This window comes from Taeniopygia guttata, chromosome 25, assembly GCF_048771995.1.
Source record: "Taeniopygia guttata chromosome 25, bTaeGut7.mat, whole genome shotgun sequence".
NCBI lineage: Eukaryota > Metazoa > Chordata > Aves > Passeriformes > Estrildidae > Taeniopygia > Taeniopygia guttata.
This window is the reverse complement of record NC_133050.1, coordinates 6,726,529-6,747,929: the sequence shown is the minus strand read 5'-3', so window position 1 is coordinate 6,747,929 and position 21,401 is coordinate 6,726,529. Positions and strand designations below refer to the sequence as shown.

General features: G+C 63.3%; 3 protein-coding genes across 6 annotated transcripts; 1 reads left to right on the top strand and 2 right to left on the bottom strand.

Annotated features, from left to right (window-relative positions):
• Positions 1-488: 488 nt before the first annotated feature.
• MPZ (myelin protein zero) lies at positions 489-6,901 on the bottom strand. Its single transcript, XM_030291352.4, is given in 6 exon segments — positions 489-1,466; positions 1,578-1,638; positions 2,567-2,702; positions 3,723-3,936; positions 4,918-5,084; positions 6,685-6,901. Coding segments are annotated over 6 exon segments (918 nt in total). The 5' UTR covers positions 6,743-6,901; the 3' UTR covers positions 489-1,184.
• A 2,628-nt stretch (positions 6,902-9,529) lies between these two features.
• On the top strand, positions 9,530-15,695 carry SDHC (succinate dehydrogenase complex subunit C). Of its 2 annotated transcripts, XR_012051913.1 has the most exons (8): positions 9,530-9,630; positions 10,539-10,595; positions 11,411-11,512; positions 12,160-12,221; positions 13,964-14,127; positions 14,700-14,844; positions 14,955-14,976; positions 15,137-15,695. XR_012051913.1 is itself a non-coding variant. In XM_072918478.1 (7 exons), the coding sequence occupies exons 1-6, from the start codon at positions 9,611-9,613 to the stop codon at positions 14,802-14,804; spliced, it is 510 nt and encodes a 169-aa protein (XP_072774579.1). In that variant the 5' UTR covers positions 9,530-9,610; the 3' UTR covers positions 14,805-14,844; positions 14,955-15,695. The 2 variants fall into 2 exon arrangements, 1 of the variants encoding a protein (XP_072774579.1); XM_072918478.1 differs by having other exon boundaries at positions 14,955-15,695.
• Positions 15,696-16,314: 619 nt separating this feature from the next.
• CFAP126 (cilia and flagella associated protein 126) lies at positions 16,315-21,275 on the bottom strand. Of its 3 annotated transcripts, XM_072918483.1 has the most exons (5): positions 21,210-21,258; positions 20,884-20,946; positions 18,218-18,295; positions 17,945-18,127; positions 16,315-16,715 (listed from the first exon to the last, which is right to left on the bottom strand). In XM_072918483.1, exons 1-5 carry the CDS (start codon positions 21,219-21,221, stop codon positions 16,500-16,502), a joined length of 552 nt encoding a protein of 183 aa, XP_072774584.1. In that variant the 5' UTR covers positions 21,222-21,258; the 3' UTR covers positions 16,315-16,499. The 3 variants fall into 3 exon arrangements, with proteins under 3 accessions (XP_072774584.1, XP_072774583.1, XP_072774582.1); XM_072918482.1 differs by lacking the exon at positions 18,218-18,295 and having other exon boundaries at positions 21,210-21,275; XM_072918481.1 differs by lacking the exon at positions 20,884-20,946 and having other exon boundaries at positions 21,210-21,261.
• Between the last annotated feature and the right edge of the window lie 126 nt (positions 21,276-21,401).

Genomic DNA, 21,401 nt, shown 5'->3' with positions numbered 1-21,401 from the left:
TCCCCACCCTCCTGTCACTGTCACCGCCCCCTCCCCACCCTCCTGTCACTGTCACAGCCCCCTCCCCACCCTCCTGTCACTGTCACCGCCCCCTCCCCACCCTCCTGTCACTGTCACCGCCCCCTCCCCACCCTCCTGTCACTGTCACCCCCCACCCAGAGGAGCTTTTGGCCCGTGCAAAGAATAAAACGTGAGGAAGAGGAGGCTGGGCTGGGGGTTCGGGGGAATTTGGGGAGGGGGACCCCACTGGGAGAGAACCCCGGGTTTCCCCCTCTGGGATTTGAAGGATTTCCAGTGAAATTCCCGGGATTTTCTCACCCGCTGCGGCTCAGGCGCCCCAAAACTGATTCGTGGAGGGGGGGGGATAAAATCAAGGAGATTTGGGGGTCTTTCCCCCCCTTCCCTCCCGGAGGAGGTGACAGCCATCCACCCCTGAGGGGACAATGGCCACTGTCCCCCCCTGCGCACCCCCTGAGCCTTGGCCTGTGTTAATTACAGCGAGCTTTAATTAACGGCTGGTGGCAGGGAGGTGGCCTTGAGGTGGTGGCATCGCTCGCGGCTGAGGGGGGACTTTGGGGTGCCACCAGGTCACCCTTCAAGTGTCACCTCCCCGCCAGCCCCGGAGCGGGGACAGCGACAATGACAGCGACAGTGACAGTGACGGAGCGGGGGGGGGACACGGGGCTCCTGGAGATGTCAGATTTATTAATGGCACCACGGGGACAGGGAGGGGACAGGGACAGGGATGGGGGGACAAAACGCGTCGGGGGGCACGGGCGGCTCCCCCAGGCCGGCCACAGCCTCGCCCCCTCCACGGGGCTCCGGCCGGTTTTTTTGGGGGGGGGTCCCGGCGGTTACGGGGTGCGGGGGTTAATGGGGGGACAGGAAAGGGGACGGGGCGGGGGCCACCCCACGACGTCATTTGGGGTCGGTCGCGGGGAGAGACGAGAAAACGGCCAGAAAAGGAGCAAAAATGGGGGTACAGAACCCCCCCGAGCTCGGGGAGGGGACACCGACCCCGAATCCGCCGGGTTTGCGTTCCGAAGGAGAAATTCCGCTCGGGGCTGGGCAGGGGGCGACCGAGGGGGGGACACGAGGTTGTCCCCAACGCCACCCTCAAGGCCGGGGGACCCGAGGCGAGGACCACACCCCGCTCCTCGCCGGGTCCCGGGGCCGGGGGGCCATCAGGAGCCCCCCGAGTTGGGTTTGATGATGCTCAGCAGGGCGCTCTTGAGGCTGCCCCGGCTCGGGGAGCGGGCGGCGGGCGGGGGGGCGGCCTGGGGCTCCCCCCGCAGCTCCATCTCGATGGTCATGATGACTTTGGGGGGCCGGGGGTCCCCCGCGTCCCCGCCAGCCCCCGGGGGTCGCTCCCTGCCCGCTAACCGCTATTTCCTATCCTTGCGCGAGTCCCCTTTGGCTTTCTTGGTGCTGCGGCCGTGGTCCAGCATGGCGTAGAGCACCGGGGCCTGCGGGGACACCGGGGATTCAGCTGTCGGTTCCGAGCACCGGGGGCACCGGGGGGACCGGGGGCACCGGGGGGACAGCCCACCGCGCCCCCCGCCCCGCTGGGCGCTCACCTGCCGGCTGCGCTTGGAGCCGTCCTTGGCCGAGCGCTGCAGCTTCCCCTTCTCCATGGCGCTGGCACCGGGGGAAACGGGAAAAGAGCGGCTCGGGGCGGCGGGGCCGGGGCCGCCGGTTTGGGGAGGGGGCGCAGAAATTGCAGCCCCGGTGGTCCCGGTTTGGGGAGGGTCCCGGTTTGGGGAGGGGTCCCAGTTTGGGGAGAGGGCGCGGAAATCGCAGCCCCGGTGGCTCCGGATTGAGGAGGGTCCCGGTTTGGGGAAGGTCCCGGTTGAGGGAGGGTCCCGGTTTGGGGAGGGGTCCCGGTTTGGGGAAGGTCCCGGTTTGGGGAGGGGTCCCGGTTTGGGGGGGGGTCCCGGTTTGGGGAAGGTCCCGGTTTGGGGATGAGTCCCGGTTTGGGGAGGGTCCCGGTTTAGGAAAGGTCCCGGTTTAGGGGAGGTCCCGGTTTGGGGGGGGGGGGGGGTTCCCGGTTTGGGGGGGGGTCCTGGATTGGGGAAGGTCCCGGTTTGAGGAGGGTCCCGGTTTAGGGAAGGTCCCGGTTTGGGAAAGGTCCCGGTTGGGGGGGGGGTCCCGGTTTGTGGGGGGGGTCCCGGTTTTGGGGGGGGTCCCGGTTTGGGGGGAGGTCCCGGTTTGGGGATGGGTCCCGGTTTGGGGGGGGTCCCGGTTTGGGGAAGGTCCCGGTTTGGGGGGGGTCTCGGTTTGGGGGGGGGTCCCGGTTTTGGGGGGGTCCCGGTTTGGGGAGGGTCCCGGTTTGGGGAACGGTCCCGGTTTTGGGGAAGGTCCCGGTTTGGGGGAAGGTCCCGGTTTGGAGGAAGGTCCCGGTTTTGGGGAGGGGTCCCGGTTTTGGGGGGGGTCCCGGTTTGGGGAACGGTCCCGGTTTTGGGGAAGGTCCCGGTTTGGGGGAAGGTCCCGGTTTGGAGGAAGGTCCCGGTTTTGGGGAGGGGTCCCGGTTTTGGGGGGGGTCCCGGTTTGGGGGGGGTCCCCTCACCTCAGCCGCCGCTGCAGAACCGCCTGGCGCCGCCGCCAGCAGTAGCGGGTGACATAAACCAGCGCCACCAGCACGGCCACCAACAGCAGGACCCCGCCGATGACAGAGCCCAGCACGACACCGTAGCGGGTGGGCACTGCGGGGACAGTGGCACCGTGTCACCCCCCCTGCGTGGGTGGCACTGCGGGGACAGCGGCACCGTGTCACCCCCCCCGGGTGGGTGGCACTGCGGGGACAGCGGCACCGTGTCACCCCCCCCCCCCCATGGGTGGCACTGCGGGGACAGCGGCACTGTGTCACACTCCATGGGCGGGTGGCACTGCGGGGACGGTGGCACTGCGGGGACAGCGGCACCGTGTCACCCCCCCCGGGTGAGTGGCACTGCGGGGACAGTGGCACCGTGTCACCACCAGCAGCAGGGATCAGGGAGGTGACACCGGCCTGGTGTCACCATCACCACCGATGCTCAGGGAGGTGACACCACCACTGGGGATCAGGGAGGTGACACCAGCCCAGTGTCCCCACCACCAGCAGGGATCAGGGAGGTGACACCACCACCGGCGATCAGGGAGGTGACACCAGCCACCATCAGCGATCAGGGAGGTGACACCGGCCCAATGTCACCACCACCAGCAGGGATCAGGGAGGTGACACCAGCCCGGTGTCACCATCACCACCGATGATCAGGGAGGTGACACCACCACCAATGATCAGGGAGGTGACACCGGCCCCGTGTCCCTGCCAGCACCGGCGATCAGGGAGGTGACACCACCACCAGGGATCAGGGAGGTGACACCAGCCCGGTGTCACCATCACCATTGATGATCAGGGAGGTGACACCACCACTGGGGATCAGGGAGGTGACACCAGCCCGGTGTCACCACCACCACCGATGCTCAGGGAGGTGACACCACCACCAGGGATCAGGGAGGTGACACCGCCCCGGTGTCACCATCACCACCGATGCTCAGGGAGGTGACACCGCCCCAGTGTCACCATCACCACTGGGGATCAGGGAGGTGACACCAGCACAGTGTCCCCATCACCACCGGGGATCAGGGAGGTGACACCGGGGCGGTGTCCCCGCCAGCACCGGCGATCAGGGAGGTGACACGGGCCAGCAGCGGGCTCCGGGCAGTGCCACCATGTCACGCACCTTTCTCCAGCACGTAGAGGGTGACCTGGGAGGACTTGCCCACGATGTCGGGCGGGTTCTTGACGTCGCAGGTGAAGGTGCCGTTGTCGCTGGGCTCCAGGCTGTGGATGACGATGGAGCCATCACGGCGCCGCGGGTTCCCCGCCCACTCCATGCGCTCCTTGAATGTCCCCACGTCGTCGATGTAGGGCTGGCCCTTGGCGTAGTGGAAGATCTGCCACAGCGGAGGTGACACCGCGGTCACCGCGGCGCTGAGGTGGCCCCCGGGCTCGGCGGGATGGCAGCCAGCCGTGGGGTGGGTGGGGACAGAGGGGACAGGGTGCTGGAGGTGTTCGTGGTGTCCCCAGGGTGTCTGTGGGCGGTGTGAGGGGACACGGTGGCTGGTGGGGACACGGGGACACCGCAGGGACAGCGGTGTGCCCACCTGCTGAGGTTGGCAAGGGGACACTGTGGGGACACCCCGGTGCCACCTCAAGGGAAGGTGTGTCCTGCTGGGGATGGTGATGAGAGCCAGCGGGCACTGGGGACACCTTGGGGACACCCCGGTGCCACCACAGGGCAAGGGGACACTGCTGGGGTGGAACCCAGGGGGCAGCAGGGCTGGGGACACCTTGGGGACACCACAGGGCAAGGGGACACCTTGGGGACACCACAGGGCAAGGGGACACTGCTGGGGCTGGACCCGGCGGGCAATGGGGACACCTTAGGGACACCCCAGTGCCACCACAGGGCAAGGGGACACTGCCGGGGACTGGAACCGAAGGGACAGCATGGCTGGGGACACCTTGGGGACACCCCAGTGCCACCACAGGGCAAGGGGACACCCCAGTGCCACCACAGAGCAAGGGGACACTGCTGGGGCTGGACCCGGTGGGCACTGGGGACACCTTGGGGACACCCCGGTGCCACCACAGGGCACGGGGACACTGCTGGGGTGGAACCCAAGGGGCAGCAGGGCTGGGGACACCTTGGGGACACCCCAGTGCCACCACAGGGCAAGGGGACACCCCAGTGCCACCACAGAGCACGGGGACACTGCTGGAGACTGGTGACACCACGGGGACACGCCAAGTGTCACCCTCAGGGAAGGCTCCGTCGCGCTGCCGCTGCGACAAAGGGACACCGGGGCTGGGGGCGCGGTGGGGACGGCTTGGGGACAGCTTGGGGACACCTCGGGGACATTGGGGACACTGACGGAGATGCTGTCGCGGGAGCCCTCGGCCTGGAAGTGCCAGGTGATGGAGATGTCCTCCGAGATCCACTCGCGGGACCAGAAGCTGCAGGACAGGGTGACACGCGAGCCCACGGTGCCATAGACCTCGCGCGGCGTGTACACGTGGATTGGGGACACCGGCGACACTCCTGGTGACACAGAGCCGTCAGTGCCACCCCCGCGCGGGGACCACACCCACCGCTGTCCCCGAGCTGCCACCGGCGGGGTGGTGGCACCGCCGTGCCCAGGGGTGGCTCCGAGGGGACAGTGGGGTGGTGGCACTGTCGTGCCCAGGGGTGGCTCTCCGAGGGGACAGTGTCCCCCGGTGCGCGGTGACACGGGCGGGGGTGGCAGCCAGCACAGCGGGGAGGTGACAATGGGACGCTCTGTGCCCGCCGGTGACACCATCAGGGCTGGGTGTGGCACCCCTCGCGTTGGTGACAGCTCTGGGACCGTCCTGGCCGCCACCCCCACCTGTCCCCAAGGAGGTGACAATGACCAGGACCCTCCTGGCCGCCACCCGCCCGTGTCCCCAAGGAGGTGACAATAACCAGGACCCTTCTGGCCGCCACCCCCAAGGAGGTGACAATGACCGGGACCCCCCTGACCGCCACCCACCCGTGTCCCCAGGGAGGTGACAATGTCCATGACGCCCCTGACCACCACCCGCCCGTGTCCCCAGGGGGGTGACAGCTCTGGGACCGTCCTGGCCGCCACCCACCCGTGTCCCCAAGGAGGTGACAATGACCAGGACCGTCCTGGCAGCCACCCGGAGAGGTGACAATGACCAGGACCCCCCTGTCAGCCACCCGCCTGTGTCCCCAAGGAGGTGACAATGACCAGGACCCCCCTGGCCGCCACCCACCCGTGTCCCCAAGGAGGTGACAATGACCAGGACTGTCCTTGCAGCCACCCCCACATGTCCCCAGGGAGGTGACAATGACCGGGACCGTCCTGGCAGCCACCCACCCGTGTCCCCAAGGAGGTGACAATGACCGGGACCGTCCTGGCAGCCACCCGGAGAGGTGACAATGACCGGGACCCCCCTGGCTGCCACCCCCAGCTGTCCCCAAGGAGGTGACAATGACCAGGACCCCCCTGTCAGCCACCCCCACCTGTCCCCAAGGAGGTGACAATGACCAGGACCCCCCTGGCCGCCACCCGCCCGTGTCCCCAAGGAGGTGACAATGACCAGGACCCCCCTGGCCACCACCCCCAGCTGTCCCCAAGGAGGTGACAATGACCAGGACCCCCCTGGCCGCCACCTCCACCTGTCCCCAAGGAGGTGACAATGACCGGGACCCCCCTGGCCGCCACCCACCCGTGTCCCCAAGGAGGTGACAATGACCAGGACCGTCCTGGCCACCACCTGCCCGTGTCCCCAAGGAGGTGACAATGACCGGGACTGTCCTTGCAGCCACCCCCACATGTCCCCAGGGAGGTGACAATGACCAGAACCCCCCTGGCCGCCACCCGGAGAGGTGACAATGACCAGGACCCCCCTGGCCGCCACCCCCACATGTCCCCAAGGAGGTGACAATGACCAGGACCCTCCTGGCCGCCACCTGCCCATGTCCCCAGGGAGGTGACAATGACCAGAACCCCCCTGGCCGCCACCCGGAGAGGTGACAATGACCAGGACCCCCTTGGCCGCCACCCACCCGTGTCCCCAGGTTGGTGACAGCCACGGCCACCCCCAAACCCCCCCCCCCCCCCTTTTTGGGGACCTGTCCCTTGTCCCCAACTCACCCAGCGCCGCCAGCAGCCCGGCCGCGAGGAGGAGGCGGCGGGTGGCCCTCGGGGACATGGCGGTGGCACGGAGGGGACAGCGGCGGTGGCAGCAGGGGACAGCGGTGGCGCCGCGGTTTTAGGGTGGCCCGGGCAGCGCTGCACCCCCAAATCTCGGCCAATGGGCGGCGGGCGCGGGGGGGGCCCGGCCCGCGGGGTCCCCGCTGAAAGGGGACATTGAGGGACACCGAGGGACACCGAGGGTGGCGAGGGGGACGGGGACACTGGTGGCCTTTGTCCGGCCGCATTCCCGCGCGCCGCGGGGGCGGGGGACCAGGAATGTGGCCGGAGGGGACAGCGGGGACAGGGGGGGGGACATTGGGGGGACAGCGGGAGGGACATGGGGGGACATTGGGGGACATGATGGGGACACGCGGGGACATTGGGGGACACGGGGGGACATGGGGGGACACGGGGAGGGACATGGGGGGACATTGGGGACACGGGGGGACATGAGGGGACAGCGGGGACATAGGGGGGACACTGGGGGGACAGCGGGAGGGACATGGGGGGACACGATGGGGACACGGGGGGACATTGGGGACACGATGGGGACATGGGGGTACATTGGGGACACCGGGGGGGACATGGGGGGACATTAGGGGACATGATAGGGACATAGGGGGGACATTGGGGGGACATAGGGAGGGACATGGGGGGACATGATGGGGACATGGGGGGACAGCGGGGACAGAGGGGGGACATTGGGGGGACACAGGGGGACATGGGGGGACATTGGGGACACCGGGAGGGACATGGGGGGGACATTGGGGGACACGGGGGGACATTTGGGACATGGGGGGACATTGGGGACACGGCGAGGGACATGGGGGGGACACGATGGGGACACGGGGGGACATTGGGGGACATGATGGGGACATGGGGGGACGCAGGGAGAGATATGAAGGGACATGGGGGGACACGATGGGGACGTGGGGGACGTTGGGGACACAGGGAGGGACATGGGGGAACATTGGGGGACACGATGGGGACACGGGGGGACATTGGGGACATGGGGGGGACAGCGGGGACATAGGGGGGACAGCGGGAGGGACAGGGGGGGACACGATGGGGACATGGGGGGGACATGAAGGGACATTGGGGACACGGGGAGGACACAGGGAGGGACATGGGGGGACACGATGGGGACATGGGGGGGACATTGGAGACACGGGGGGACATGCGGGGACAGAGGGGGGACATTGGGGACACGGGGGGACATGAGGGGACAGCAGGGACAGAGGGGGGACAGCGGGAGGGACATGGGGGGACATTGGGGACATGGGGGGACATGATGGGGACACGGTGGGACGCAGGGAGGGACATGAAGGGACATGGGGGGACACGATGGGGACACGGGGGGACATTGGGGGAACAGCGGGAGGGACATGGGGGGACACGGGGGGACATTGGGGACACGGGGAGGGACATGGGGGGACATGTGGGACATTGGGGGACGTGATAGGGACATGGTGGGACACGGAGGGGACAGCGGGGACATAGGGGGGACATGTTTGGGACATGATGGGGACACGGGGGACATGGGGAGGGACATGAAGGGACACGGGGGGGACATTGGGGGACATGAGGGGACAGCGGGGACAGAGGGGGGACATTGGGGGGACAGCGGGAGGGACATGGGGGGACATGAAGGGACATGGGGGGACATGATGGGGACACGGGGGACACGGGGAGGGACATGAAGGGACACGGGGGGACATGGGGGGACACGATGGGGACACGGGGGGACATGCGGGGACAGAGGGGGGACATTGGGGACATGGGGGGGACAGCGGGGACATAGGGGGGACATGTTTGGGACATGATGGGGACACGGGGGGACATTGGGGGACACGATGGGGACATGTGGGACATTGGGGGACGTGATAGGGACATGGCGGGACACGGAGGGGACAGCGGGGACAGAGGGGGCACATTGGGGACACAGGGAGGGACATTGGGGGACACGAAGGGACATGGGGGGGACATTGGGGGACACAGGGAGGGACATGGGGGGTTTGGGGGGTTTTTTTGGGGGGATTTTAGGGGATTTTGGGGAGTTTTGGGGGGGTTTGGGAGGGTTTGGGGTTTATTTTGGGGAGGTTTTGTGGGGATTTTTGGGGGGGATTTTTGAGATTGGGGATTTTTGGGGATTTTTGGGGGGTTTTGGGGGAGGACATGGGGGGCACGTGGTGCTCGTGGTTGGGTGAGGGGGATTTGGGGGATTTGGGGGATTTTGGGGGGTTTTTAGGGGATTTTGGGGAGGCTTTGGGGGGGTTGGGTTTTTGGGGGATTTTGGGTGGTTTTGGGAGGGTTTTGAGGGTTTTTTAGGGGATTTTGAGGAGGTTTTGGGGGGATTTGGGTTTTTTTTGGGGCGGGTTTTGGGGTTTTGGGGAGGATTTGGGGGATTTTGGGGGGAAAATTGTAAAGGGGGGTTCTGCTCGATAACGGAATTGATAACGGATCTGATATCAGGGATCAATAACGGATCCGATATCAGGCATCGATCCCGGGGATCAATAACAGTGACCGATCTCAGTTATTGATCCCAGTTATCGCTATCAGTACCGATATCAGTTATTGATCTCAGTGACCGATCTCAATACAGCTATCAATACCGATCTCAGTTGTCGCTCTCAGTTATCGATCCCAGTGACCATTATCAGTTATCGATCTCCGTTATCGCTATCAGTTATCGATCCCAGTTATCGATCTCAGTTATCGCTCTCAGTTATCGATCCCAGTTATGGATCTCAGTTATCGCTATCAGTTATCGATCCCGGTTATCGATCCCAGTTATCGATCTCCGTTATAGATTCCCGCCCTCCCCGCGCGCTCCCTCCCCACCGGAAGTGCGTCACTGCACTTCCGTCGCGACGGCTCCAAGATGGCGGCGCTGGCGCTGAGGTGACTCCGGGGACCGGGACCGGGCCGGGGACACGGGGGGACATTGGGGGGACATTGGGGACATTGGGGGGACATTGGGGACACCCAGGGGACAGCGCGGCGGGGGCGGGCCGGGCCTGAGGCCATTTCTCGGCGTCCCGCCGCAGTTCGGGGCTGGCCCGGCCCAGCCATGGCTGCGTGTCCTCAATGTCCCCTCAGTGTCCCCTGGGTGTGCCCTGAGTGACCCCTGGGTGTCCCCTCAGTGTCCCCTCAGTGTCCCCTCAGTGTCCCCTCAGTGTCACCCTGTGTCCCATTTCCCTTCATTTTTCCCGTTTCCCCCTTTTTTTTTTTGTATTTTTCCCCATTTCCCCTAATTTTTCCCATTTTCTCTCAATTTTCCCCAATTTCCCCAATTTTTGTTGTATTTTCCCCCATTTTCCCACCATTTTTTCTCATTTTTTAGCATTTTTCCCGTTTTTCCAAAATTTTGTTGTATTTTTTCCCATTTCTCCCCATTTTTCCCCATTATTCCATTTTTTTTTATTTTTCCCATTTTCCCCCAATTTTCCCCATATTTCCCATTTCCCCCCATTTATTCCCATTTTTCCCAATTTTTGTTGTATTTTTCCCCTTTTTTCCCATTTCCCCCCATTTTTCCCATTTTCTCTCAAATTTCCCCATTTTCCCCAATTTTTGTTGTATTTTTTCCATTTTTTCCCATTTTCTCTCAATTTTTCCAGTTTTTCCCATTTTTTGTTGTATTTTCCCCCAATTTTTCCCATTTTCCCCACGTTTTTCCCATTTCCCCCATTTTTTCAATTTTTCCTCATTTTTCACCCATTTTTTCTTATTTTCCCCCTATTTTTTCCCATTTTTCCCTATTTTTGTTGTATTTTTTCCCATTTTTCCCCTTTTTTTTCTCTTTCCAGGGGTTTGGGCCGGCGCTGCCTCCTGGCCCGGCTGGGGCCCGGCCCCACCCTGCACCAGTGAGAGCCTGGGAGGGAATTTGGGGATTTTGGGCATTTTAGGGGGATTGTTGGGTTTGGGATGGATTTTGGGGTTTATTTTGGGGTTTTGGGGTGGGATTTGTGGTGTTTTGGGATGGATTTTGGGGTTTTTTTTTGAGTTTTGGGGTGACTTTTAAAGTTTTTTTTTTTATTATTTTGGGATGGGTTTAGGGTTTTAGGAGTGGGTTTAGGGTTTTTTTGGGTTTTAGGGTGGGTTTTGAGGTGATTTAGGGTTTTTTTGGGTTTTGGGGTGATTTTAGGGTTTTTTTGGGTTTTGGGGTGATTTTAGGAGTTTTTTTGGGGTGGATTTTAGGGTTTTTTGGGTGTTAGGGTGGGTTTAGGATATTTCCTGTGTTTTGGAGTGTGTTTGGGGTTGTTTTTCTGGGTTTTAGGGTGGGTTTAGGGCTATTTTTCTGGGGTTTGGGGTGGGTTTGGGGTTTTAGGGTGGGTTTAGGGCTATTTTTCGGGGGTTTGGGGTGGGTTTGGGGTTTTAGGGTGGGTTTGGTGTATCTTCTGGGTTCTGGGGTGGCTTTGGGGTATTTTTAGGGTGGGTTTGGGGTATTTTTGGGGCGAGTTTGGGGTATTTCCTGGGTTTTGGGGTGGCTTTGGGGTTTTAGGGTGGGTTTAGGGTTATTTTTCTGGGGTTTAGGGTGGGTTTAGGTTTTTAGGGTGTGTTTGGTGTATCTCCTGGGTTCTGGGGTGGCTTTGGGGTATTTTTGGGGTGGCTTTGGGGTATTTTTGGGGTGGCTTTGGGGTATTTTTGGGGTCGGGGCTCAGGCCCTGCCTGTCCCCAGGACGATCCCGATGGGGACGACGGCGCAGGAGGAGATGAGGCGGTTCTGGGAGAGGAACTCGCGCTCGGGGCGGCCCGTGTCCCCCCACGTCAGCATCTACAAGTGAGGGACCCCCAAAACACCCCAAAACCGGCCCTAATCACCCCAAAACCAGCCCAGATCACCCCAAAATCAGCCTGGGAACCCCCTAAACACCCCAAAACCAGTCAGGGAACCCCCAAAATCAGCCCAAATAACCCCAAAACAACCCTAAAATAGCCCTAATCACCCCAAAACCAGCCAGGGAAGTCTAAAACACCCCAAAACCAGCCTGGGAACCCCCAAAATCAGCCCAAATAACCCCAAAACAACCCTAAAATAGCCCTAATCACCCCAAAACCAGCCAGGGAACCCCAAATCACTCCAAAAACACCCCAAAGCACCCCAAAATCAGCCAGGGAACCCAAAACCACACCCAAAGCACCCCAAAATCAGCCAGGGAAGCTCAAATCACCCCCAAACCGCCCCAAAACACCCCAAAACCGGCCAGGGAACCGAAAAAACATAAAAACCACCCCTAAAACAGCCCAAACAAGCCCAAATCACCCCAAAACTGGCCCAAAGCACCCCAAAACCAGCCAGGGAACCCCAAAAAACATAAAAACCACACCTAAAACAGCCCAAACAAGCCCCAATCACCCCAAAACTGGCCCAAAGCACCCCAAAACCAGCCAGGGAACCCCCAAATTCACCCCAAATTTCTGTTGCAGGTGGTCGCTGCCCATGGCCATGTCCATCAGCCACCGCGGCACCGGCGTCGCCCTCAGCCTCGGTGGGTGGCACTTGGGGACACTTGGGGACACCTGGGGACAGCCCTGGGTTCCCACAGCTGGGGGGTTTCCTGGGAAACCTCTGCTCTGCCTTCCCCAGCCCCCCAAAATCCACCTAAATTCACCCAAAATCCCTGCAAAATCCCCTCCAAATCCGCCCAAAATTCACCTCAAATTCCTCCCCAAATTCACCCAAAATCTCTGCAAAATGTCCCCCAAGTCCACCCCAATTCACCCCAAATCCTCCCCAAAATCCCCCACAAAATCTCCCCATCCCTGTTTTTTCCATTTCTGTTTTTCCCTGAGTTTTTTTTCCCATTGGAATTTTTCCACCCCTGAGATTTTCTCCATCCCTGCGTTTTCCGTGTTCTCTCTGTTCCGTGTTCCATCCCATCCCAGGTGTATCCCTGTTTTCCCTGGATCCCTTTTCCAGGTGTATCCCTGTCCTCATTCCAGGTGGATCCCTGGTTGTGTCCCAGGTGTGTCCCTGTGTCCCAGGTGTATCCCTGTGTCCCAGCTGTGTCCCTGTCCCCATTCCAGCTGTGTCCCTGTTCTCCAGGTGTATCCCTGCTCTCCAGGTGTGTTCCATGCCTGTTCCAGGTGTATCCCTCTGTCCCAGCTGTGTCCCTGTCCCCCGTTCCAGGTGTATCCCTGCTCTCCAGGTGTATCCCTGCTCTCCAGGTGTGTTCCATGCCCATTCCAGCTGTGTCCCTGTCCCTGTTCCAGGTGTGTCCCTGTTCTCCAGGTGTGTCCCAGGTGTATCCCTCTGTCCCAGCTGTGTCTCTGTCCCCGTTCCAGGTGTATCCCTGCTCTCCAGGTGTATCCCTGTCCCTGTTCCAGGTGTATCCCTACTCTCTAGGTGTATCCCTGCTCTCCAGGTGTATCCCTGCTCTCCAGGTGTGCTCCATGCCTGTTCCAGCTGTGTCCCTGTCCCTGTTCGAGGTGTGTTCCTGTTCTCCAGGTGTGTCCCAGGTGTATCCCTGTGTCCCAGCTGTGTCCCTGTCCCCGTTCCAGGTGTGTCCCTGTTCTCCAGGTGTATCCCTGTCTGTGTCCCAGGTGTATCCCTGCTCTCCAGGTGTGTTCCATGCCCGTTCCAGCTGTGTCCCAGCTGTGTCCCTGTCCCCATTCCAGGTGTATCCCTGCTCTCCAGGTGTATCGCTGCTCTCCAGGTGTGCTCCATGCCCGTTCCAGCTGTGTCCCAGCTGTGTCCCAGCTGTGTCCCTGTCCCCGTTCCAGGTGTATCCCTGCTCTCCAGGTGTATCCCTGTCTGTCCCAGGTGTATCCCTGCTCTCCAGGTGTGCTCCATGCCCTTTCCAGCTGTGTCCCAGCTGTGTCCCTGTCCCCGTTCCAGGTGTATCCCTGTTCCAGGTGTATCCCTGCTCTCCAGGTGTATCCCTGCTCTCCAGGTGTACCCCTGCTCTCCAGGTGTATCCCTGTCCCAGTTCCAGGTGTACCCCTGCTCTCCAGGTGTATCCCTGTCCCAGTTCCAGGTGTACCCCTGCTCTCCAGGTGTATCCCTGTCTGTGTCCCAGGTGTATCCCTGTGTCCCAGCTGTGTCCCTGTCCCTATTCCAGGTGTATCCCTGTCTGTCCCAGGTGTATCCCTGTCCCCGTTCCAGGTGTATCCCTGTCTGTCCCAGGTGTATCCCTGCTCTCCAGGTGTATCCCTGCTCTCCAGGTGTGCTCCATGCCCGTCCCAGCTGTGTCCCAGCTGTGTCCCAGCTGTGTCCCTGTCCCCGTTCCAGGTGTGTCCCTGTTCTCGGTGGCGGCGCTGCTGCTCCCGGAGTCCTTCCCGCATTACCTGGCGCAGGTGCGGGCGCTGGGCCTGGGCCCCGCCCTGCTCTGCTCCGCCAAGTTCCTGCTGGCCCTGCCCCTCTGCTACCACAGCTGGAACGGCGTGCGGCACCTGGTCAGCGGGACAGCGGGGACAGGGGGACAGGGGGGACAAACGGGGACAAACGGGGACAGAGGGGAAAAATGGGGACAGCGGGGACAAATGGGGACAGCGGGGCAGAGGGGACACACAGGGACAAACGGGGACAGCGGGGACAAATGGGCACAAACTGGGACAGTGGGGACAGCAGGGACAGCGGGACAGAGGGGACAAATTGGGACAGCGGGGACAAATGGGGACAGCCAGTGACAAATGGGGACAGCAGGAATAATGGGAATGGGGAGAGTGGGAATGGGAATAGTGGGAGAGTGGGAATAATGGGAATAGTGGGAATGGGGAGAATGGAAATACTGGGAATGGGAAGAGTGGGATTAATGGGAATGGGAATAATGGGAATGGGGAGTGGGAATAGTGGGAATTGCGGAGAGGGGATGGGAATGGGAAATGGGGAATGGGAATAGGGAATGGGAATGGGAAATGGGGAATGGGAATGGGGAATGGGAATGGGGAGAGGGGATGGGAAAAGGGGGAGAGGAGATGCAGGGGCTCGGGGACAGGGTGTCACCGCTGTCCCCGTGTCCCCCCAGGCCTGGGACCTGGGCAAGGGGCTGCGGCTGCCGCAGGTGACCCAGTCGGGGGTGCTGGTGCTGGCCCTGACCCTGCTGTCCTCCGCCGCGCTGGCCGCCCTGTGACAACACCGGGAATGCCGGGTGACAGCACCGGGAATTCTGGGTGACAGCGCCGGGAATTCCGGGTGACAACACCAATTCTGGGTGACAAAGCCGCCGGGAATTCCGGGTGACAACACCAGGAATTCCGGGTGACAGCGCCGGGAATTCCAGGTGACAGCGCCAGGAATTCCGGGTGAAAACACCGGGAATTCTGGGTGACAGCGCCGGGAATTCCGGGTGAAAACACTGGGAATTCCAGGTGACAACGCCGCCAAGAATTCCGGGTGACAACACCAGGAATTGCGGGTGACAACACCGGGAATTCTGGGTGACAACATTGCCGAGAATTCCAGGTGAAAACACCAGGAATTCTGGGTAACAACACCGGGAATTCTGGTTGACAGCGCCGGGAATTCCGGGTGACAACACCACCGGGAATTCTGGGTGACAACACCGGGAATTCCGGGTGACAACGCCGCTGGGAATTCCGGGTGACAACGCCCAGAATTCCGCCCATTCCCGCCCACTTGTGGGGAAGGTGACGCTTCCCCAAAATCCCCCAAAACCCCCAAAATTGGGGATGAGCAGCGCTGCCCCTCCTGCCCCGCCCCCAAGGCCAGCAGCGCCACCCGCGGTGTCCCCACGTGTCCCCGGGGCCGGGACAATGCGGGATCTGTGTCCCCACGAGTGGGATCGGCGGGACAAGGAGCTCCATTGAGGCAGCGCCCCACGGGGGTGGTGACAGGTGACATCTCGCTGCCACCCCGCTGCCACCGTCCCGCGGGAATTCCATGATTCAGCCCCAGTTTTTGGGGAAATCCCCGCGAGGGGTTTGTCACCGGGGTTTGTCACCCCAGGTGTTGTTGTCACCTGTCCCCTGGGGAATAAAAAAGCAGCTCTGACCCTCCAGAATTGGATTTTTCTTTGGGATTTGGGGAATTGTTGCTCCCCAGAGGAGCCCGGCGTGGAAAAAGTGAAAAAAACCCCAAAATTTGCAGCTCTTGGATGAGCAGGGAGGGTTTGGGGTCGTGTTTGGGGGATTTTGAACTTTTGGGAAAGGGTTTGGGGTAGATTTAGAGTTTTTTTGGGTGGATTTAGGGGGTTTTTTTTGGGGTTCCCACCCCATCCCGAGTTCCTGCCCCAGCTCCGTGTGGGGAGCAATGCTGCTGGTAAAATCCAGGATTTTGGGGGGAAAATCTTCTCCTGGATGGAATTTTGGGGTGTGGGGAGGGGGTTTGATCCCATCCCAATCCCATCCCCAATTAATATCCCAATTAAGAACCTTCCCCTGCGACCAGGGAGGAGGAGGAGGAGGAGGAAGAGGAGGGATTTGGGCTCATTCCAAGAATTTCCTGCATTTCCCAGCCTTTATTTCCCCTTTTTGGGGGTGTCCAGACCCTCCTGAGCCCCCCCCGAGGGGAGGGAAAGGCGGGATTGGGGGGGGGATTGTCCCCAGGGGGGGGGACAGTGACAGCAGAGCCACCTCCAGGGGCTGGGGGGGGCCTGGAGCAGGAGGGATTTAGGGGAGAGGGTCCCCCCCCAGGGGGATTTTGGGGGGATTTAGGGGACAGTGTCCCCCCCCAGGGGGATTTTGGGGGGATTTAGGGGACAGGGTCCCCTCCCCAGGGGGATTTTGGGGGGATTTAGGGGACAGTGTCCCCCCCCCGGGAGGATTTTGGGGGGATTTAGGGGACAGTGTCCCCCCCCCAGGGGGATTTAGGGGACAGTGTCCCCCCCCCCAGGGGGATTTAGGGGACAGGGTCCCCACTCTGGGGTATTTAGGGGACAGGGTCCCCACTCAGAGAGATTTTGGGGACAGGGTCCCCCCTCAGGGATGTCCCCAAGCTCTGGGGCCTCAGGGCTTTGGGGGGAGCCCCCGCTGGGACCCCCCAGCTCCTTTCCAGAAGGTTCCATGTCCCAGGGTTTCTGCAGCTGTGGGATGGAGAGGGGGGAGTCAGGGAGGGGAAATGGGGTGGGGACCCCTCAAAATGGGGGAGCTCCTGTATTTGGGGTCTGGATCCCCCCCTCACCACCAGAGCCAGGGTTGGCTTTGGGATGGGCGGGAGCTGCGTGTGCATGGGAACACCCCCAAAATTGTGTCCCCCCTTTGTCCCATATCCCCCATCCCTGTGTCCCCCCACATCCCCCATTCCTGTCCCCCCTAGTCCTCCATCCCTGTCCCCCCTTTGTCCCCCTTTATCCCCACATCCCCCAATATCCCTGTCCCCCCTTTATCCTCGTATCTCCCGTCCCTGTCCCCCATGTCCCCCTGTCCCTGTGCCCCATTTCCCCCATGTCCCCCTGTCCCTGTGTCCCCCATGTCCCCCTGTCCCTATGTCCCCCATGTCCCTGTGTCCCCCATGTCCCCCTGGCCCTGTCCCCCATGTCCCCCTGTCCCTGTGTCCCCCATGTCCCTGTGTCCCCCTGTCCCCTCTCCCGTCTGTTCTGTGCCACCCCCTGCCCCCCGAGCCCCGGGGCTGTCCCACCTGTCCCCAGGTGTGTCCCAGGTGTGTCCCCATGTCCCAGGTGTGTCCCCAGCTGTGTCACCTTGCCGGTGACCCGTGTCCGGATGCCGTTGCAGCTCCCGGTGCCCCTCCCGGTGCTGTCCCTGTGTACCCCAGCTGTCCCTGTGTGTGTCCCCATGCCCCAGGTGTGTCCCCAGCTGTCCCCAGGTGTGTCCCAGGTGTGTCCCTGTGTACCCCAGCTGTCCCTATGTGTGTCCCAGCTGTCCCCAGGTGTGTCCCCGTGTCCCCAGCTGTGTCCCCAGCTGTGTCCCCATGCCCCAGATGTGTCCCAGGTGTCCCCAGGTGTGTCCCCAGCTGTGTCACCTTGCCGGTGACCCCTGTCCGGTTGCCGTTGCAGCTCCTGGTGCCCCTCCCGGTGCTGTCCCTGTGTCCCCAGGTGTGTCTCTATGTGTGTCCCCGTGTCCCCAGGTGTGTCCCAGCTGTGTCCCCGTGTCCCCAGGTGTGTCCCCAGCTGTCCCCAGCTGTCCCCGGTGTGTCACCTTGCCGGTGACCCGTGTCCGGATGCCGTTGCAGGCTCTCCGCAGCTCCCGGTGCCCCTCCCGGTGCCCCTCCCGGTGCTGTCCCTGTGTACCCCCGGTGTCCCTGTGTGTGTCCCCATGCCCCAGGTGTGTCCCCAGCTGTCCCCAGCCGTGTCACCTTGCCGGTGACCCGTGTCCGGATGCCGTTACAGGCTCTCCGCAGCTCCCGGTGCCCCTCCCGGTGCCGCTCCCGCTGCAGGCGGGCGGTGGCCGCGGCCGAACGGGCGCTCCGGTCCCAGCGGGCCGGGGGGATTCGGGCTGGCATGTCCCACGTCCCCAGGAACGTCCCCCACGGCGACACCTGCGGCGGGCACAGCGCGGGGGTGGCCCCGGTGCCGGTGTCCCCCCTCCCGGGATGGGGGTGCCCCCCAAAAACCCCCGCGGGGCTCACCTGGGAGCGGGACACGCCCGGCAGGAGGTGGCCGCGGGCGTCGGCGATGAACGGGGTCGGGGGGCGAGGGGTGGGCAGCTGGGGGCGAGGGGAGGGGGGGTCACGGCCGGCCTGGGGGTCCTGGGGGTCCTAGGAGGGGTTTGGGGGTGCTGGGGTGGGGTTTGGGGGTGCTGGGGTGGCGTTTGGGGGTCCTGGGTTGGGGTTTGGGGGGCTGGGAGTGGGGTTTGGGGATGCTGGGGTGGGGTTTGGGGGTCCTTGGAAGGGTTTGGGGGGCCTGGAGAGGGGTTTGGGGGTGCTGGGGTGGGGTTTGGGGGTCCTAGGAGGGGTTTGGGGGTCCTGGGGTGGCGTTTGGGGGTACTGGGGAGGGGTTTGGGAGGTCCCGGGAAGGGTCAGGACTGGGCTTGGGGCTCGCTGGTGGTCCCGGGAGGGGTTTTGGGGGTCCTGGCTTGGGGTTTGGGGGTCTTGGGGTGGGGTTTGGGGGTCCTGGAATGGGATTGGGGGATGCTGGGGAGGGTTTGGGGGTCCTGGAATGGGATTGGGGGATGCTGGGGAGGGTTTGGGGGTCCTGGAGTGGGGTTTGGGGGTGCTGGGGAGGCGTTTGGGGGTCTTGGGGTGGGGTTTGGGGGATGCTGGGGTGGGGTTTGGGGGTCCTTGGAAGGGTTTGGGGGGCCTGGAGAGGGGTTTGGGGGTGCTGGGGTGGGGTTTGGGGGTACTGGGGAGGGGTTTGGGAGGTCCCGGGGAGGGTCAGGACTGGGCTTGGGGCTCGCTGGTGGTCCCGGGAGGGGTTTTGGGGGTCCTGGCTTGGGGTTTGGGGATCCTGGGGTGGGGTTTGAGGGTGCTGGAGTGGGATTGGGGGATGCTGGGGTGGGGTTTGGGGGTCCTTGGAAGGGTTTGGGGGGCCGGGAATGGGGTTTGGGGGTCCTGGGTTGGGGTTTGGGGGACCGGGAGTGGAGTTTGGGGGTCCTGGAGTGGGGTTTGGGGGGTCCTGGGTTGTGGTTTGGGGGTCCTGGGGTGGGGTTTGGAGGTGCTGGGGTGGGGTTTGGGGGTCCTTGGAAGGGTTTGGAGGTGCTGGGGTGGGGTTTGGGGGTCCTAGGAGGGGTTTGGGGGTCCTAGGAGGGGTTTGGGGGTCCTGGGGTGGGGTTTGGGGGGTCCTGGGGAGGGGTTTTGGGGTGCTGGGGTGGGGTTTGGGGGGTCCTAGGAGGGGTTTGGGGATGCTGGGGTGGCATTTGGGGGTGCTGGGGTGGGGTTTGGGGATCCTGGAATGGGATTGGGGGATGCTGGGGTGGGGTTTGGGGGTCCTTGGAAGGGGTTTGGGGGTGCTGGGGTGGGGTTTGGAGGTCCTGGGGAGGGTCAGGACTGGGCTTGGGGCTCGATGGTGGTCCCGGGAGGGGTTTTGGGGGTCCTGGCTTGGGGTTTGGGGGGTCCTCGGGTGGCGTTTGGGGGGTCCTGGGGTGGCGTTTGGGGGGTCCTGGGGTGGCGTTTGGGGGGTCCTGGGGTGGCGTTTGGCGGTCCTTGGAAGGGTTTGGGGGGCGTGGAGAGGGGTTTGGGGGACCGGGAGTGGAGTTGGGGGGTCCTGGAGTGGGGTTGGGGGGTCCTGGAATGGGTTTGGGGAGGGTGGAGAGGGGTTTGGGAGGTCTGGAGAAGGGTTTGGGGAACTGGGAGTGGCGTTTGGGGGGTCCTGGGTTGGGGTTTGGGGATGCTGGAGTGGGGTTTGGGGGATGCTGGGGTGGGGTTTGGGGGTCCTTGGAAGGGTTTGGGGAACCTGGAGAGGGGTTTGGGGATCTTGGGGTGGGTTTTGGGGGTCCTGGGGTGGCGTTTGGGGGTCATTGGAAGGGTTTGGGGCTCCTGGAGTGGGACTGGGGGTCCTGGAATGGGGTTTGGGGGTGCTGGGGTGGGGAGCTGGGGGCGAGGGGAGGTGGGGAGAGGGGGTCACAGCCGGCCTGGGGGGGCTGGGGGTTCTAGGAGGGGTTTGGGGGTGCTGGGGTGGCGTTTGGGGGTACTGGGATGGGGTTTGGGGGTGCTGGGGAGGGTCAGGACTGGGCTTGGGGCTCGCTGGTGGTCCCGGGAGGGGTTTTGGGGGTCCTGGCTTGGGGTTTGGGGATCTTGGGGTGGGGTTTGGGGGTGCTGGAGTGGGATTGGCGGATGCTGGGATGGGGTTTGGGGGTCCTAGGAGGGGTTTGGGGGTCCTAGGAGGGGTTTGGGGATGCTGGGGTGGGGTTTGGGGGTCCTGGAATGGGGTTTGGGGATCCTGGAATGGGATTGGGGGATGCTGGGGTGGGGTTTGGGGTGCTGGGTTGGGGTTTGGGGGTCCTGGAATGGGACTGGGGGTGCTGGAGTGGGGTTTGGGGTTCTGGGGTGAGGTTTAGGGGGATCAGGACTGAGCTGGGGGGGTCCTGGTGGCCCCAGGGAGGGGTTTGGGGGTCCTGGTGGCCCCAGGGAGGGGTTTGGGGGTTCAGGCTGGATCTGGGAAAGGGTTTGGGGGGTCCTGGTGGCCCGGGGAGGGATTTGGGGGTCCAGGCTGGGGCTGGGGGGGTCTCAGAGACCTCCGGGGGGGCTGAGCTGGGGTTCAGGAGGGGTTTGGGGGTCCCGGTCAGTGTCAGGGGGGTATCCAGCCCCCCCCCCCCCCCGTCGGGGGTTTTGGGGTCCAGGCCAAGGTCGGGGGGTACCTTTGGGGGGGGGCGGGGCACTGTCCAGCACTGCAGGCGGGGGGGGCTGAAGGCGTCGTCGTACTGAGGGGGGGGGGACACCCCGCTGAGAGCCGGGACCCCCCAGGCCTGGTGTCCCCCCCTTGTCCCCCCCTTTGTCCCCCATTTTAACCCCTTTTCTCCCGCATCCCCGCTTTGTTCCTCCTTTCTCCCCCACCCGTTTCACCCCCTCTTTCCTCCCACCTCTTCGCTCGCTTTGTTCCCCCTTTCCCCGCCTCCTTTCTCCCCTTTTCCCACATTTTTCCACACTTTTTTTCCCACTTTTTGCCCCATTTTTCCCTCCCCACCTGCCCCGCCATGTTCGGTTGCCCGGCAACGGCCGCAACGGGCAGCGAGGGGCGGGGCGAGTGACGTCATCATTGTAAAACCACGCCCCTTGTCCATGGCCACGCCCCTTCGGTGGCTCCGCCCCTTTCCCGGGCCTGTCCCGGGACAGCGACAGGGACAGGAGGGGACACAAAGGGACAGGGACAGGGACA

What these genes read in the sequence shown, in the direction of transcription:
- SDHC (XM_072918478.1), top strand. Translation starts at nt 9,611, where the DNA reads ATGGCGGCGCTGGCGCTGAG. An exon ending in ATGGCGGCGCTGGCGCTGAG is followed by an intron (nt 9,631 to 10,538) that starts GTGACTCCGGGG and finishes TTCTCTTTCCAG; the next exon opens with GGGTTTGGGCCGGCGCTGCC. An exon ending in CGGCGTCGCCCTCAGCCTCG is followed by an intron (nt 12,222 to 13,963) that starts GTGGGTGGCACT and finishes TCCCCGTTCCAG; the next exon opens with GTGTGTCCCTGTTCTCGGTG.
- CFAP126 (XM_072918483.1), bottom strand. An exon ending in TGCCCCGCCCCCCCCCAAAG is followed by an intron (nt 18,296 to 20,883) that starts GTACCCCCCGAC and finishes CCTCGCCCCCAG; the next exon opens with CTGCCCACCCCTCGCCCCCC. An exon ending in GGACACGGGTCACCGGCAAG is followed by an intron (nt 16,716 to 17,944) that starts GTGACACGGCTG and finishes TCCATCCCACAG; the next exon opens with CTGCAGAAACCCTGGGACAT.